General features: G+C 47.7%; 2 protein-coding genes across 6 annotated transcripts in view; both read left to right on the forward strand.

The window, feature by feature from the left end:
- CTPS2 (CTP synthase 2) overlaps positions 1-14183 on the forward strand; it is a 300027-nt gene that overhangs the window by 67668 nt on the left and 218176 nt on the right. The window lies entirely within an intron of this gene.
- Positions 283-8166, forward strand: LOC137547497 (uncharacterized). Its single transcript, XM_068271092.1, has 4 exons — positions 283-391; positions 629-1332; positions 6826-6902; positions 7876-8166. The coding sequence occupies exons 2-4, from the start codon at positions 867-869 to the stop codon at positions 8164-8166; spliced, it is 834 nt and encodes a 277-aa protein (XP_068127193.1). The 5' UTR covers positions 283-391; positions 629-866.

The following is a 14183-nucleotide window of genomic DNA, read 5'->3' on the forward strand; positions in this document are numbered from 1 at the left end:
AAACTTGCACTCGGTCCAGAAGCCCTGGGCGATCTCCTCCCATTTTGTGGTGTCCGGCACAGGCATGTATCTGGCCCTCAGTCGCGTCCAAAGGATCCTCGAAGTTCTCACGACGATGCCTGCTCTTCCCAATACGAAATGTGACATGTAGCGATGTATATGTTTGTCCAGTTGCGATGTACCTACAAGAGAAATAATCGAAATCAATTTTTCATGTCGTTACAGGAGAAAGGTTCAAGACAAGGTGGCGCAATATACGTGATGCATACGTGAAATGGCTACGGAAGAAAAAACTTGCCGAACGAAGTGGCAGTGGCGGGGGAAAGCGACAAAAAGACTACCAATTTGCCAAGCAATTGTCTTTCATCAATGCAAGCCTGGAACCTAGACTGTAAGTACCACTACTGTGGGCAGGAACTGAGAGCTCATTTTAGCAGACAACTACCATGACTTCGGCCATGTATTGCTATAAACTGGCCTCAATTCCCATGGCTAGCGAACTTTTCTCACAAGCTTTATCAAATGTTTGGTAGAAACGGTTGATAAAGTGTTTGCTAGTGTTTGCTAGCTCTGTGAATTGACGCCACATGCTGTTTGGCACACCAATAAATATTGTTTTTATCTACAGGACTGAAGACAATTTGGAGCAAGAGGAACCGACCCAGGAGGCACGGTTCAGCAGTGAGGAGAGCTTGGTGGATGATGACGTCGCCGATGTAACCTATGTCCCCGAGGAGAGGAGTAGGAGGAGGGAGTCCTTAGCTATCCCAGCTCTCTCCTTTGATGATGACTTGGGAGAAGAGAGCTTGGATGTTGAGGTTGCAGGACCGAGTGTGGATGAAGCTGCACCTCCACAATCGACCGCTATGGAAGCTCCCGGGGAACAAGAACAAAGTGAGGAGCACCGAGAGACTGCAGCACCAGCGCGCAGGGCAACCCCGACACAGGCCAGAGGACGGGAAGATGCTGCCACACCACCAGTGAGGACCACCACACCAGTGAGGCGTCGAGGTACCCTCCCCCTCCCCCCAACAAGGAGAGAGACAGAGTCCGAGATGTCCGGGGCTGTCTCCGGACTTCTCGGGATTCTTCAGAGCCACCAAACTCTCATAACCCGGCAGTTGCAAGATGAGGACAGGGGCCATATCATGGAGCAGTACAAGTCCCACATCACTTCACTGCAATGTGAGCTCGACGCTGTACATGGGCACTACAGGGACGAGCTTAAAATGATGCATGAGATGCACAGAGGAGAAATCGACCAACTGCGTGCGCAGCATCATCAGTCGGTGGGCCAGCTGCAGAACATGATGCAGCAAATGCATCAACAAAGCAAGGAACTACTGAAATTGCAGGCACACCCGTGTTTTCACACTGTGATGTCTCTAATACCATATTTGGAAAAGGTGCCTTCCCAAAACTTGATGGCGTGCCATTCCACTTTGCTGGAGGTGATCAAACAGCACATGGACACGCCATTATTGCAACCACCAATTTTTAGACCCCCACAACCAACAGCGGTGCCCACCTGGCAATCATCACAGATGTACACCGGCTACAGAGGCAGTCAATATGGGCCACCGCTGTCAGGGTCCAGCTCATCCACGACCAGCACCCAAGAGAGTCCAGATTTCCAGGCAGCAACTCCCACCTTTTCTAGTAGTGGTGCCGATACAATTTGAAAAAAAAAGTCAAATTGTTCCTGGACATGCTCCTCTGAATACCTCCGATCCTCGGAGGAAGGATACCATCACAGGGCTTTTTAGCCCAACCTTTTCCCTGCCCCATCTCCTTCAACCAAGGTTCAGAGGTGTTCAGATGACCATGTCAGGGAACTTTTGGTTTTGCTGGACTTGAACTTTAGGGCCTGGTGTCCCCGAAAGACACTACCTGGGTCACAACCTTGTGCCTGTTGCACTGCACCTGTAGTCCTGCACCTGTGCCTTTGATTCCTCTTGTTCCTTACTTTGTTGTTCCTAATCACTTGCACAAGACCCTTGGAGCCATGGGTGAAGGACACCTTCACTGGTCGGTGAGAGGCCTAGCCTTTTCACTGACCTGTGTCCTTCATCCATGGCTCAGAGGGTCCTGTGCCAGTGGTTTGGTTTTAGAAGCACTAATAATTTAGGGCCTGGTGTCCCCGAAAGACACTACCTGGGTCACAACCTTGTGCCTGTTGCACTGCACCTGTAGTCCTGCACCTGTGCCTTTGATTCCTCTTGTTCCTTACTTTGTTGTTCCTAATCACTTGCACAAGACCCTTGGAGCCATGGGTGAAGGATACCTTCACTGGTCGGTGAGAGGCCTAGCCTTTTCACTGACCTGTGTCCTTCATCCATGGCTCAGAGGGTCCTGTGCCAGTGGTTAGGTTTTAGAAGCACTAATAATTTAGGGCCTGGTGTCCCCGAAAGACACTACCTGTAGTCCTGCTCCTCTGCCATCGGTTCCTCTTGCTTCTCACTTTGTTCTTGTTCCTAATCACTTGCACAAGACCCTTGGAGCCATGGATGAAGGACACCTTGACTGGTCGGTGAGAGGCCTAGCCTTTTCACTGACCTGTGTCCTTCATCCATGGCTCAGAGGGTCATGTGCCAGTGGTTAGGTTTTTGAAGCACTTCAATTTTAGGGCCTGGTGTCCCCGAAAGACACTACCTGGGTCACAACCTTGTGCCTGTTGCACTGCACCTGTAGTCATGCACCTCTGCCATCGGTTCCTCTTGCTCCTCACTTTGTTCTTGTTCCTAACCACTTGCACAAGACCCTTTGAACCATGGATGAAGGACACCTTGACTGGTCGGTGAGAGGCCTAGCCTTTTCACTGACCTGTGTCCTTCATCCATGGCTCAGAGGGTCATGTGCCAGTGGTTAGGTTTTTAAAGCACTTCAATTTTAGGGCCTGGTGTCCCCGAAAGACACTACCTGGGTCACAACCTTGTGCCTGTTGCACTGCACCTGTAGTCATGCACCTCTGCCATCGGTTCCTCTTGCTCCTCACTTTGTTCTTGTTCCTAACCACTTGCACAAGACCCTTTGAACCATGGATGAAGGACACCTTGACTGGTCGGTGAGAGGCCTAGCCTTTTCACTGACCTGTGTCCTTCATCCATGGCTCAGAGGGTCATGTGCCAGTGGTTAGGTTTTTAAAGCACTTCAATTTTAGGGCCTGGTGTCCCCGAAAGACACTACCTGGGTCACAACCTTGTGCCTGTTGCACTGCACCTGTAGTCATGCACCTCTGCCATCGGTTCCTCTTGCTCCTCACTTTGTTCTTGTTCCTAACCACTTGCACAAGACCCTTGAAACCATGGATGAAGGACACCTACACTGGTCGGTGAGAGGCCTAGCCTTTTCACTGACCTGTGTCCTTCATCCATGGCTCAGAGGGTCCTGTGCCAGTGGTTAGGTTTTTGAAGCACTTCAATTTATTAGGGCCTGGTGTCCCCGAAAGACACTTGGGCAGCTATGCCCTGCAACTCTTCCAGCACAAAGTTGGTGGTTGGTGTTCCTTAAAACTGACTGGGCTATACCATAGATATGTTATTTTTTTGTCTTCCATGTTGGAAGAATGTTTCCATGTTGGAAAGTGGTTGTTTTTGCAATAAAAAAATTTGTTTTTACATACCTCAGTGTGATGAGTAGTTGTTCTTGTGGTGTGACTGCTCTCCTGAACGTGGTATCCTTCTTCCTAAGGTCATCCTTCACCATCTCCAAAAGGGTATCAAACCTGTCAGGAGATGGAAAGGAAGAAGCTGTAAAGTATGTTGTGGGACAAGGTGTTGGGTGGAGGATGGGGGAGGTGTGTTTACAGAGGTTTGGGAGTGTTGTGGAGGGTGGGGGTGTAGTGTATAGCTAGGTATACAGGGGTGTGGGGGTCAGGGTGGTGTGTTTAGCTAGGTATACAGGGATGAGGTGTTGTGGGGGTGAGGGTGGGGTGTTTAGGAATGGTGGGGGTTGGTGTATTTAGGCCTAGATACTTACAGGGGAATAGACATCCGAGTGTAGCTGTAGAACTTCTGTGGGTGTCGTCTGAGGTCCCGGTAGAGGGCCTGGAACTCTCCCTTCCTCTGCCTCCTGGCTAGTAGAGGGTGCACCCACCATCTCCTGCGAGGAGCACGCCTTCTCCCCACATAGTAGTAGGTAAACAACAGGAAGGAGAGAATTCCCAGGTAATAAGCGTAAAAAATGACTGGATCCATGGTCCCAACTGCTGTCTCTGTATCCAAGGATGGTCTCCACACGTCCAGCTGTCTCCAACAATGACCCCAGAGCTTCTGCTGACCTCCCAGAACCCCAGGTATTTATACAGGTTGTTATCTCTTTAAGAATCCGGATCCGGACCGCAACCGTGTTCATACCGCACGGAAACCGTATGCAACCGGACCGGATCCGGACCGGATCCGGACAGGAACCGTACGGTTCAGGTCCGATCCGGCTCCGGTGCGGTCCGGACATCCGGTGCGGTTTTCGCAAAACCGCAAGTGTGAACGGGGCCTTACTGTATATGAAAAGCTGTGGTGTCAGGTTTCACACACAATTACAAATTAAACAAGATGCATTTCCTCTGCTCTCTGTGCAGACAGCTCACTCAGAGACACAAGCAGCTGCAGTTCAGCTAGTGAGACCTCTCACACACAGGTTTAACAGATGTAGAGAGAGGAATTCCCACCTGCCCTTAATGATTTACTGGTCCGTCACCCTGGTCATCCTGGCCATCAGTAAATTGTGAATGGAATTTGATAACAGTAAGCAAAGAGATAAGCAATTGAAAGCATACACCGGTGATTAGGAGCACTTCCCAAACTATTCTTTTCACAATTTAAAAAAAAATTGTTAATCGATAGTGTTTCTTTAAATGCAATCTAAAGTGAAAATAAACTTAGGATATAATGATTTGTATGTGTAGTACATCTAAGAAATAAAACATTAATACAGGATCTTCTCAAAAATTTCTCAAAAAATGTGCATATTATGATAAAGTTCATTATTTTCTGTAATGTACTGATAAACATTAGACTTTCATATATTTTAGATTCAAATACACACAACTGAAGTAGTTCAAGCCTTTTATTGTTTTAATATTGATGATTTTGGCATACAGCTCATGAAAACCCAAATTTCCTATCTCAAAAAATTAGCATATTTCATCCGACCAATAAAAGAAAAGTGTTTTTAAAACAAAAAAAGTCAACCTTTAAATAATTATGTTCAGTTATGCACTCAATACTTGGTCGGGAATCCTTTTGCAGAAATGACTGCTTCAATGCGGCGTGGCATGGAGGCAATCAGCCTGTGGCACTGCTCAGGTGTTATGGAGGCCCAGGATGCTTCGATAGCGGCCTTAAGCTCATCCAGAGTGTTGGGTCTTGTGTCTCTCAACTTTCTCTTCACAATATCCCACAGATTCTCTATGGGGTTCAGGTCAGGAGAGTTGGCAGGCCAATTGAGCACCGTAATACCATGGTCAGTAAACCATTTACCAGTGATTTTGGCACTGTGAGCAGGTGCCAGGTCGTGCTGAAAAATGAAATCTTCATCTCCATAAAGCTTTTCAGCAGATGGAAGCATGAACCCACTTTTAAACCAGAAACAGAGGCCCCCCCCCCGGGCCCGCTCAGGGCCGTTTTTGAGGGCTGGAGGGGTCGCAGCATGAGGGGAGAGCTTGGTGGCACGTCGGGCTCTCCCCTCTGCGCTCCCCTCCAGCATTGAATAAACATTGTATGCAGGCGGAGGCGGCAGATACATACCTTCCGTGCGCTCCACCGATGCGTCTCTCTCTAGCTTCTGACGCGACTTCCGGTATAAACAGGAAGTTGCGTCAGAGGCTAGAGAGAGACGCATTGGTGGAGCGCACGGAAGGTATGTATCTGCCGCCGCTGCCCCGCCGCCTCCTCCTGCATACAATGTTTATTCAATGCTGACGTGCCACCAAGCTCTCCCCTCATGCTGCGACCCCTCCAGCACCTAGCGGGGCATCCTGCTGCAGGCCCCTGTGAGGTAGGGGCCCCATAGCAACGCTATGGTTGCTATTCCCATTGCTACGCCCCTGGGTGGAAGTTTGTAGGTTCATGGAGGGTGAAGTCTGGGATGCCAGGATATCTGTACCTATAGGCTCATGTGATGTAAATCCGGGCCTAGCCTCGGGGATAACCTAATAGTATTGGAGGGGGTGGGGCAGAATTTAAGCGGCTGCCATTGCTGCTGTCTTGGGGGGGTGGGGGGAATCTTTTGCTCCTAATGCTGCATTCCATTTAAGATGGAGGGGCAGCTATTACTGGGGTTTGGATAGTGGGGGGCACCTAATACTGCTTTATGGGGGAAAGACATTTCACTTTATTTTGTACCCTACGCAGGGACCTATTTTGCAAGAAGTGGCCCTGTCACTATGAGTTTCCTATGTGATTTTGCAGGGATTCCCAAGTCTTTTTTAGTTGTACTGAAAGGGACAGAAGCCCCATCGCACCAAAAATTGCACAATGATATTTGCGCAATCAACAGTAAATGATCGTAATGATAGCTGTCCATTCATTTGACAGGACAGCATTAAAACAACAAGCACCGCGTTTGTCGTTTAGCACCCGTTCAGATGAGCAAAGAACAGGTGCTACACGACGATTGCTGCACTCCTCGTTTAAAGAGGAACTGTATTAAAAATAACGTAATTAATAAAATTGCTTCTTTTTTTCCCTTCAATCTTAATTTATAGATTTAGTCAGTGTTTGGCCATTGTAAAACCTTTCCTCTCCCTGATTTACATTCTGACATTTATCACTAGTGGTGACATCTTTAGTTCTGTCAGGTAATCTGTACGGAATGTTCATTACTAAGAGTTCTTTGCACAGAGGGAGATATTGCTGGCTTGCCAGTTAGAAACAGATGTTATTTGCCACAAGGCAATGAGCAAGGTAACACACAGGTATTTCAGTCAGTTCGCAGACAGGAACTGACCTCTGACATCACACGGTGGGAGGGGTTTTCACCACAATATCAGCCATACAGAAGTCTAATGATCTGTTTGAGAAAAGGAATAGATTTCTCGGGGCAAAGGGGGTATCCGCTACTGATTGGGATAAAGTTCAATCCTGTGTTAAAATTCCTCTTGAAAGTGGACCTGAACTCTTGCACAGGACCGAAGGAAAACAGAGAAATGCGCCCTGTATGTATTTAGAGAGTTTAGCCTGTTTGATTCCGCCTCATCTGTGACTAATCACAAGTTGTAATTTGATCTCTCCCTTGCGTCAGCTGACTGCCACGACAGATAAGCTCATTTGAAAGCACAGTATGTTAACAATATGTCTGCTTCAGTGAAAGCAGGAAGTAGACACTGCAGATTTATTGCAGGATTTGTATCAACTGTAAAAACAAAATGTTTTTCTTTAAAGAGGAAGTGTCGCAAAAATCTTAAAATTTAAAACACATACAAATAAGAAGTACATTTCTCCCAGAGTAAAATGAGACATAAATTACTTTTCTCCTATAATGCTGTCACTTACAGTAAGTAGTAGAAATCTGACAGAGCTGACAGGTTTTGGGTTAGTTCATCTCTTCATGGGGAATTCTCAGCATGGCCTTTATTGTTTATAAAGACATTTCCTGAAAAATATTTATACAAAGATGCTGGCCAGCCTCCCTGCTCACTGTACACTTTTTTGGTAGTTGGACAGAGCAACTGCAATTCACTAGGTGCTTTTAAAAATAATGAAAACCCAGAGAATCCCCTATGAGAAGATGGGCTAGTCCAAAATCTGTCGGTAATGTCAGATTACTACTAACTACTGTAAGTGACAGCAACATAGGAGAAAAGTAATTTATGGCTCATTTTACTCTTCTTATTTGTGTATGTTTGCATATATTTTAAACTGAAGATTTTCGCAACAGGGCTCCTCTCCGTCTGCCTCCGCTGGCCCCCGTTACCGTGTCACCCAGGCCGGGTGTCGAGCCAGCTCTTCCTGGTTCCTGACGCTCGTCATCATCACTGCGGCCCGGCGTGACAGGTCTGCACATGCGCGGTTTTCTACCGCTAAACCGCGCATGCGCAGACCTGTCACGCCGGCCGCCATGATGATGCGAAGCGACCGGCATGATGACACGATGCGTCAGGAACCAGGAAGAGCCAGCCCGACACCCGGCCTGGGTGACGCCGGTAACGAGGGGGCAAGCGGAGGCTGAAGGAGAGGAGCCAGGAGGACGCCGGGGGACCTCGCCGCCTACGGTGGGCTGGAGAAAGCCCCAGGTAAAAGTAATCTTTCAATTTCCGGCACTGCTCACGGTTTCTTTACAGGTTATTATGCTGTATCTTTGAGGCCTCTTTCACATCTGAAATGGCGTTGGATCAACCCTTACGTTTTGATGCATTTTCATATGTGTTGTGGTACGTTGCGTTTGCAATCCGTCACAGAAAATAAGAAAATGTAGGTGATTTTATTATTTATTGATTATCAACTGTAATTGCATGCGTTAACATCAAAAAGTCCCCTGGGGGGTTCTCACCTCGGGAGGGGGAAGCCTCAGGGTCCCAATGAGGCTTCCCACACCGTCCTCTGCCATACGGGGGTCTCGCTGCAGCCCTTCGAGCAGCGGCCCGACAGACCCGACAGCCTGTTCAATATTTACCTTCCCGGCTCCAGCGGGGGGCGCTGTTGCGGCTTTCAGCTCCGAAGTAGACGGAAATACCCGATCTCAGTCGGGTCCGCTCTACTGCGCAGGCGCCGGAGACTTGCGCCTGCGCAGTAGAGCAGACCCGACGGCGATCGGGTATTTCCGCCTACTTGGGAGCCGACAGCCGTCAGAGCGCCTGCGCAGGAGCCGGGAAGGTAAATATTTACATCCCCGCTGTTCAGAGGGCTGCAGCGAGACCCCCGAGGGACAGAGGATGGCGTGGGAAGCATCATTGGGACCCTGAGGCTTCCCCCTCCCGAGGCGAGTACCCCCCAGGGGACTTTTTGACGTTACAGGTTTTCTTTAAAGCATTTTCAAAACGCATGCTCTCGGAGCTTGCGTTCTACATTGACTTTCATTGTAATGCGTAATGCAAGTGTCGCATGATTGAAAGCTCCAGAGAATGTCGAACCGCGACACACAAAAATGCAGTGCTAGATGTAAAAGTTAAAATGAAAATCTGTGGACTTTCATTTTACCTTAGAAAATGCTCACAATGGCAATTGCGTCAAAATGGCCAAAATCCTCTCTGATGTGAAAGGGCCCTTAGAGCAGAGAGGAAGTTCTGCATTCAGGTCCGCTTTATCCACTTCGCATTCAGACCTTGTTTTCCCCTTATTGACCAGAGCAGTTTTGACACTTTAGCGGTGTCCCTTTTTAATCAGCAATAACTTCATCGGTACTCGTGCTACTTAAATTATCTATATATCGTTTTTTTCAAGACAAACTAAGCTTTCATTGGGGGTATTTGGTACAAAGTAAAATGTTCTTCTCTATGCATTTTAATGGGAAAAAGTGGGACATTTTTTAAAAAATGCATTGTTTCTCAATTTTGACCAATTCCTGTTTGGAAATAAAAAGTGCGATTGACATAAAAACTGTGCCGCCAGTTAAAGTCGCCCCAGTATAGATATCCAGACGTGTCCCCAGTATCACCGCCTCCCCCAGTATAGTCAGATGTGTCCCCAATATCAGCCCCCCTAGCATAGTCACATGTGTCCCCTGCGTTTGACAGCCCCAGAATAGATTGACAGACGCACCCCCAGGAATAGTGCCCCTCTTTATAGCCATATGTGTCCCCGGATCAGGATTAACCCCATTATGGCCAGAAGTACCCCCAGGATTAGTGCTGCCCCCCCATTATAGCCAAATGTGCCCCCAGTATATGATTACTGCCCCCCCCCCCAGTTGCCCAGATGCACCAAATTAGTAAATCCCCCCCTCCCCTTAGTCAATTACATGCCCTTCAACAAATATGTAACCCCCCCTTTATTTATCCTACCCCACCCCCCAGGATCGATAGCCAGATGCCCCCCCCATGAGGCAGCCCCCTCCGTGCAGAAATCCTAAAAAAAATCATCCAGCAAGCAGCCTCACTCACCTACCTCGTTCCTGCGACTGTCCTGAAGCCCGATCCTCTGTTCTCCGCTCTGCAGTCAGCCGCATATTGCCAGTAACCCGGGTCCCGGCTTGATGACGTCATCAAGCCGGGACCCGGGTCACCGGCAATACGCGGCTAAATGCAGAGCGGTGATCGGAGGATCAGGCTTCAGGACAGTCGCAGGAACGAGGTAGGTGAGTGAGGCTGCTTGCTGGATGATTTTTTTTAACTATTTGTGCGCCCAGGGGGACAGATGAAGGATCGCTGCAGTTCACTACTGCAGCAATCATTCATGGGACGGGGTGGACTAATTGGCCAAAAGGGAACATGTTCCCTTCCACCAATTAGTATTGCAGCTGACAGTGCCGGAGGGTGGACTCTGAAGCGCACCCGACCGTGCACAGCAGGGCTGCAGCCAGGTCAGTATATCTACGTCGCTGTGGCTTGGAGGGTGCCACAGCTGACGTAGATATACTGTAGTGGTGGGGAAAGTGATTAAAGAGTAACTCCAGTGAAAATAACGTAATGAACAAAAGTGCTTAATTTTTACAATAATGATGTATAAATGATTTAGTCAGTGTTTGCCCATTGTAAAATCTTTTAAATCCTTAATTTACATTCTGACATTTATTACATGGTGACATTTTTACTGCTGGCAGGTGATGTCAGTGGAAGGAGATGCTACTTGCTTTTTTGGCATTTGGACCCAGCTGCAAACAGCTGTTATTTCCCACAATGCAATGAGGTTCACAGGCAGGAAACTGTCAGGACCATAGTCCTGAAATCACACAGTGGGAGGGATTTCACCACAATATCAGCCATACAGAGCCCCCTGATGATCCGTTTGCGAAAAAGGAAAATATTTCTCATGGGAAAGAGGGTATCAGCTACTGATTGGGATGAAGTTCAATTCTTGGTTACGGTTTCTCTTTAAAGTGCATCCGAAATAAACTTTTACACATTGCAGAATTGTGTTCCTTTCCTATTGTTTATAGGGCATTCCTCAAGCCAAATACTTTTTTTGTTTTGTTTTAATACTCTAATTCCCTACAGCCCCTTTTTTACCTTGGCACTGTAGCAAGGGCTTATGGGAGCTCAGTCTGGGCAGGAGGACGAGGAGGTTACTAGCCATTGATTTCAGAGGCAGAGGGGAGGAAGAGAGGGGACTGAATTTACACACAGGCAAGCTGATAGCATCTCCAGCCCTGAGCCTGTGACAATGTGACAAACAGAACATGGCTGCCCTCATTGTATCACAGGAATAAATAATCATAAACTTTTGAAGCTGTTTGCAGCTAGATTTGCTGTGTAAACGATCAAAACTTTAGATCCATTCAAATGAATTTGGCAGCCATCATTACGCTCGTTTACTGTCGTTGTTACCCTAAATATCCATTTATACCTGGGTAGAATTTTTATGTTTCATCCTAGTTTATACATCTTTCTTGTATAAAGTTGGGTTGCTTTTCATGCCAGCCAGGCACTGATATTGTCTGTGGCTGTGTCAGGGCTGTGCCGGCTGCACGTTCTTTCTAAGGCAGGAATTGGCATCAGTGGTTTGTTTGCTATAAAACTCCACATGAATTGATGCGGCTGTTTGAAGTACGGCTATAAATTACAATCATCTGTGTAATGTTCACGTTTTAACATTTGGAATGTCCTGTAGAGGGCGTTGTTACTCTTCGATGTTTCCGATAAGTTTCACCACCGGGATTCTCCTTTTAACGCTTTTTTAAAATGTGTGTTTTAATTTGACGCTCAGTTAAACTCCAGACTGAACAAAGCAAATTCTCAAAGCAATCACGCTGATTAGTATGTGAGCGTTACCTCTGAAAGTGAACTTCTCAAACTGAAAAACGTATTGCCTATTGTCTGAACACTTATCTACAGGCTGGAGACCTCTGTTGCCTGGCTTGTTTCCTTTCAGCGGATGAGTTTCTGCGGAGGCGCTGAGCTTCGTTCCAGAACTATTTGAGTTGTATGCTCCGTTTCTATTGCCTGATGAAGCGGGAGATGCCTGCGAAACGCGTTGCACTTGCACTTTTTGGAGTATATACATCATTTTTTGTTGTTTTGAAAATACACAACACTTGCATGTGTCTGCTTTGGAGGAGGTAAGTCCACCTCTGCCTGCTCTCATTTTAAACGTTTTAGAATATTTTGTGCTTTTGGTGCCTCTGTCTGCTTATTCAATTCCCACTTGCTCTGGATCACATGTGGCCAGCAGGACAGTGTACTGCCTGCTTCGATGGTCTGCTGTGGTCTGACTGGAGCCCGGGGGGCAGATACATAACCCCTGTATGTTGCAACTCCATCACACATCCCACAACCTCAGATCAAAGGGATTCATTAACTTGACAACCCCCAGATTTAAACTAAAAACCTTTGGAGCCAGAGCTTTCTGTCATGCTGCCCCTACCTTATGGAATGCCTTGCCAAACATAATCAAGACAGCTCCAACCCTGGACACGTTGAAATCAAAACTGAAAAACCACCTGCTTAGTCTGGCATGTATGGTCACATAACTCTTCCCCCTGTACACATCACTACGTACTGATCTGAGACAAGCTTTTGTGCTTTGTGTCTTATGGGAGAAAAGTGCTTTACAAATGTGTTGTTGTTATAGGCTATATGAGGAACGCATCCGCCTGCCCAGGATTATCACGGACTTCACAGAAGTGCGGCCTGCTTACCGCAATCTATCTTTTGCAGAGTGACAAGTGTCAACGGCTCCAATATTGTATATAAGATAGGAGCCATTCACTGTCAGTTTTGCTATGCAGTAAAACGGACAAAAAATGTCCTCTTTACTGCCAAGTGGGAACACAGCCTTAGGCCCGGTTCACATTAGCGGTTGTTTGCCAAACGGACCGGATGACCTGACCGGATCCGGACCGGATCCGGATCGGAACCGTACGGTTCTGATCCGGATCCGATCCGGATCCGGTCAGGTTGCATCAGGTGGTAATCAGGATGCGATCCGGATCCGTTTGGCAAAATATACGTAAAAAAAAAAAAAAATGTTGGGGTCTGGGAGGTCAGCAGAAGGGGGACCTGTGGAATCAGGCCCTCTGCTGTTTAGCACTCACCTCCACCTCCGACATGCTGCCAACATCCTGCCAACACCTCCAGCTCGTGCTGCTCCACTCCAAAATGCTTGCCCATGTGTCCCCAGCCAATATCGCCGCAAAAATCCGCATAGGAAGTGGGGTAGAAGATCCGGATTTCTCAGCCAGTGTGTTGTGCGGCCTCCGGTTCCCATTTGTTTGTATTGGCCGGATGGTGCAGTCCGGCTCCGCCCCGGATACGGCTGCCGGAGGGGCTGGATGAAAAAATAGCGCATGTTGGAACGGAGGCCGGAGCTTGGATCCGGCCCGGATCCGGTCCGGCTCCGGTTCTGCAGAACGGACCCATGTGAACGGACGCATAGGCTTTAATTGCTATGCCGTGCGTCCGTTCCGTCCGTTCTGCAGGCGGTGCGGCTCCGGCACGGCGATTCAGGAGGGCCACCGCAAGTGTGAACCGGGCCTTACTCTCTACTTCCCCTGATATACGAGTCCATTTCTAAGATAACTGGGATACTGAGAAAAAACAGAATGCACTGCAGCTTCTTCCTGATGTGCATAATGCTGATATTTAAAGAGAACCTGTAGTGAAAATAACATAATAAATAAGAATGCTTATTTGTTACAATATTCATTTGTAGATTATTTTGTGGTGCCTCTGACACAGGAGACCAGGGCTCGAATCTCGGCTCTGCCTGTTCAGTAAGCCAGCACCTATTCAGTAGGAGACCTTGGGCAAGTCTCCCTAACACTGCTACAGCCTATAGAGCGTGCCCTAGTGGCTGCAGCTCTGGCGCAAATGTTATTTGTCTTGTCTTGTCTCTAGTCAGTGTTTCACCATTTTAAAATCTCTACTCTCGCTTATTTACATTCTGAATTGTATCACTGGTGGTGACAGCTTTAGTTCTGCCAGGTGACCTGCATGGAATGTTTGTTACTGAGAGTTCTATGCACAGATGGAGATGCTGCTTTTGTTGGCAGATGGAAAAGCCATCATTTCCCACAATGCAATGGGGTTCAAAGACAGCAAATTGTCATACTGTGGGAGGGGTTTCACCACAGTATCAGCCACACAGACCCCC

The sequence above is a fragment of the Hyperolius riggenbachi genome, chromosome 2 (assembly GCF_040937935.1).
Source record: "Hyperolius riggenbachi isolate aHypRig1 chromosome 2, aHypRig1.pri, whole genome shotgun sequence".
In the NCBI taxonomy this organism is placed as follows: domain Eukaryota; kingdom Metazoa; phylum Chordata; class Amphibia; order Anura; family Hyperoliidae; genus Hyperolius; species Hyperolius riggenbachi.

Coding starts and splice junctions, on each gene's coding strand:
- LOC137547497 (XM_068271092.1), top strand. CDS start 867: ATGGAAGCTCCCGGGGAACAAGAACAAAGTGAGGAGCACCGAGAGACT. Junction 1,333..6,825: donor GCAGCAAATGCATCAACAAA/GCAAGGAACTAC, acceptor TTCATTACTAAG/AGTTCTTTGCACAGAGGGAG. Junction 6,903..7,875: donor GCCACAAGGCAATGAGCAAG/GTAACACACAGG, acceptor TTTTCGCAACAG/GGCTCCTCTCCGTCTGCCTC.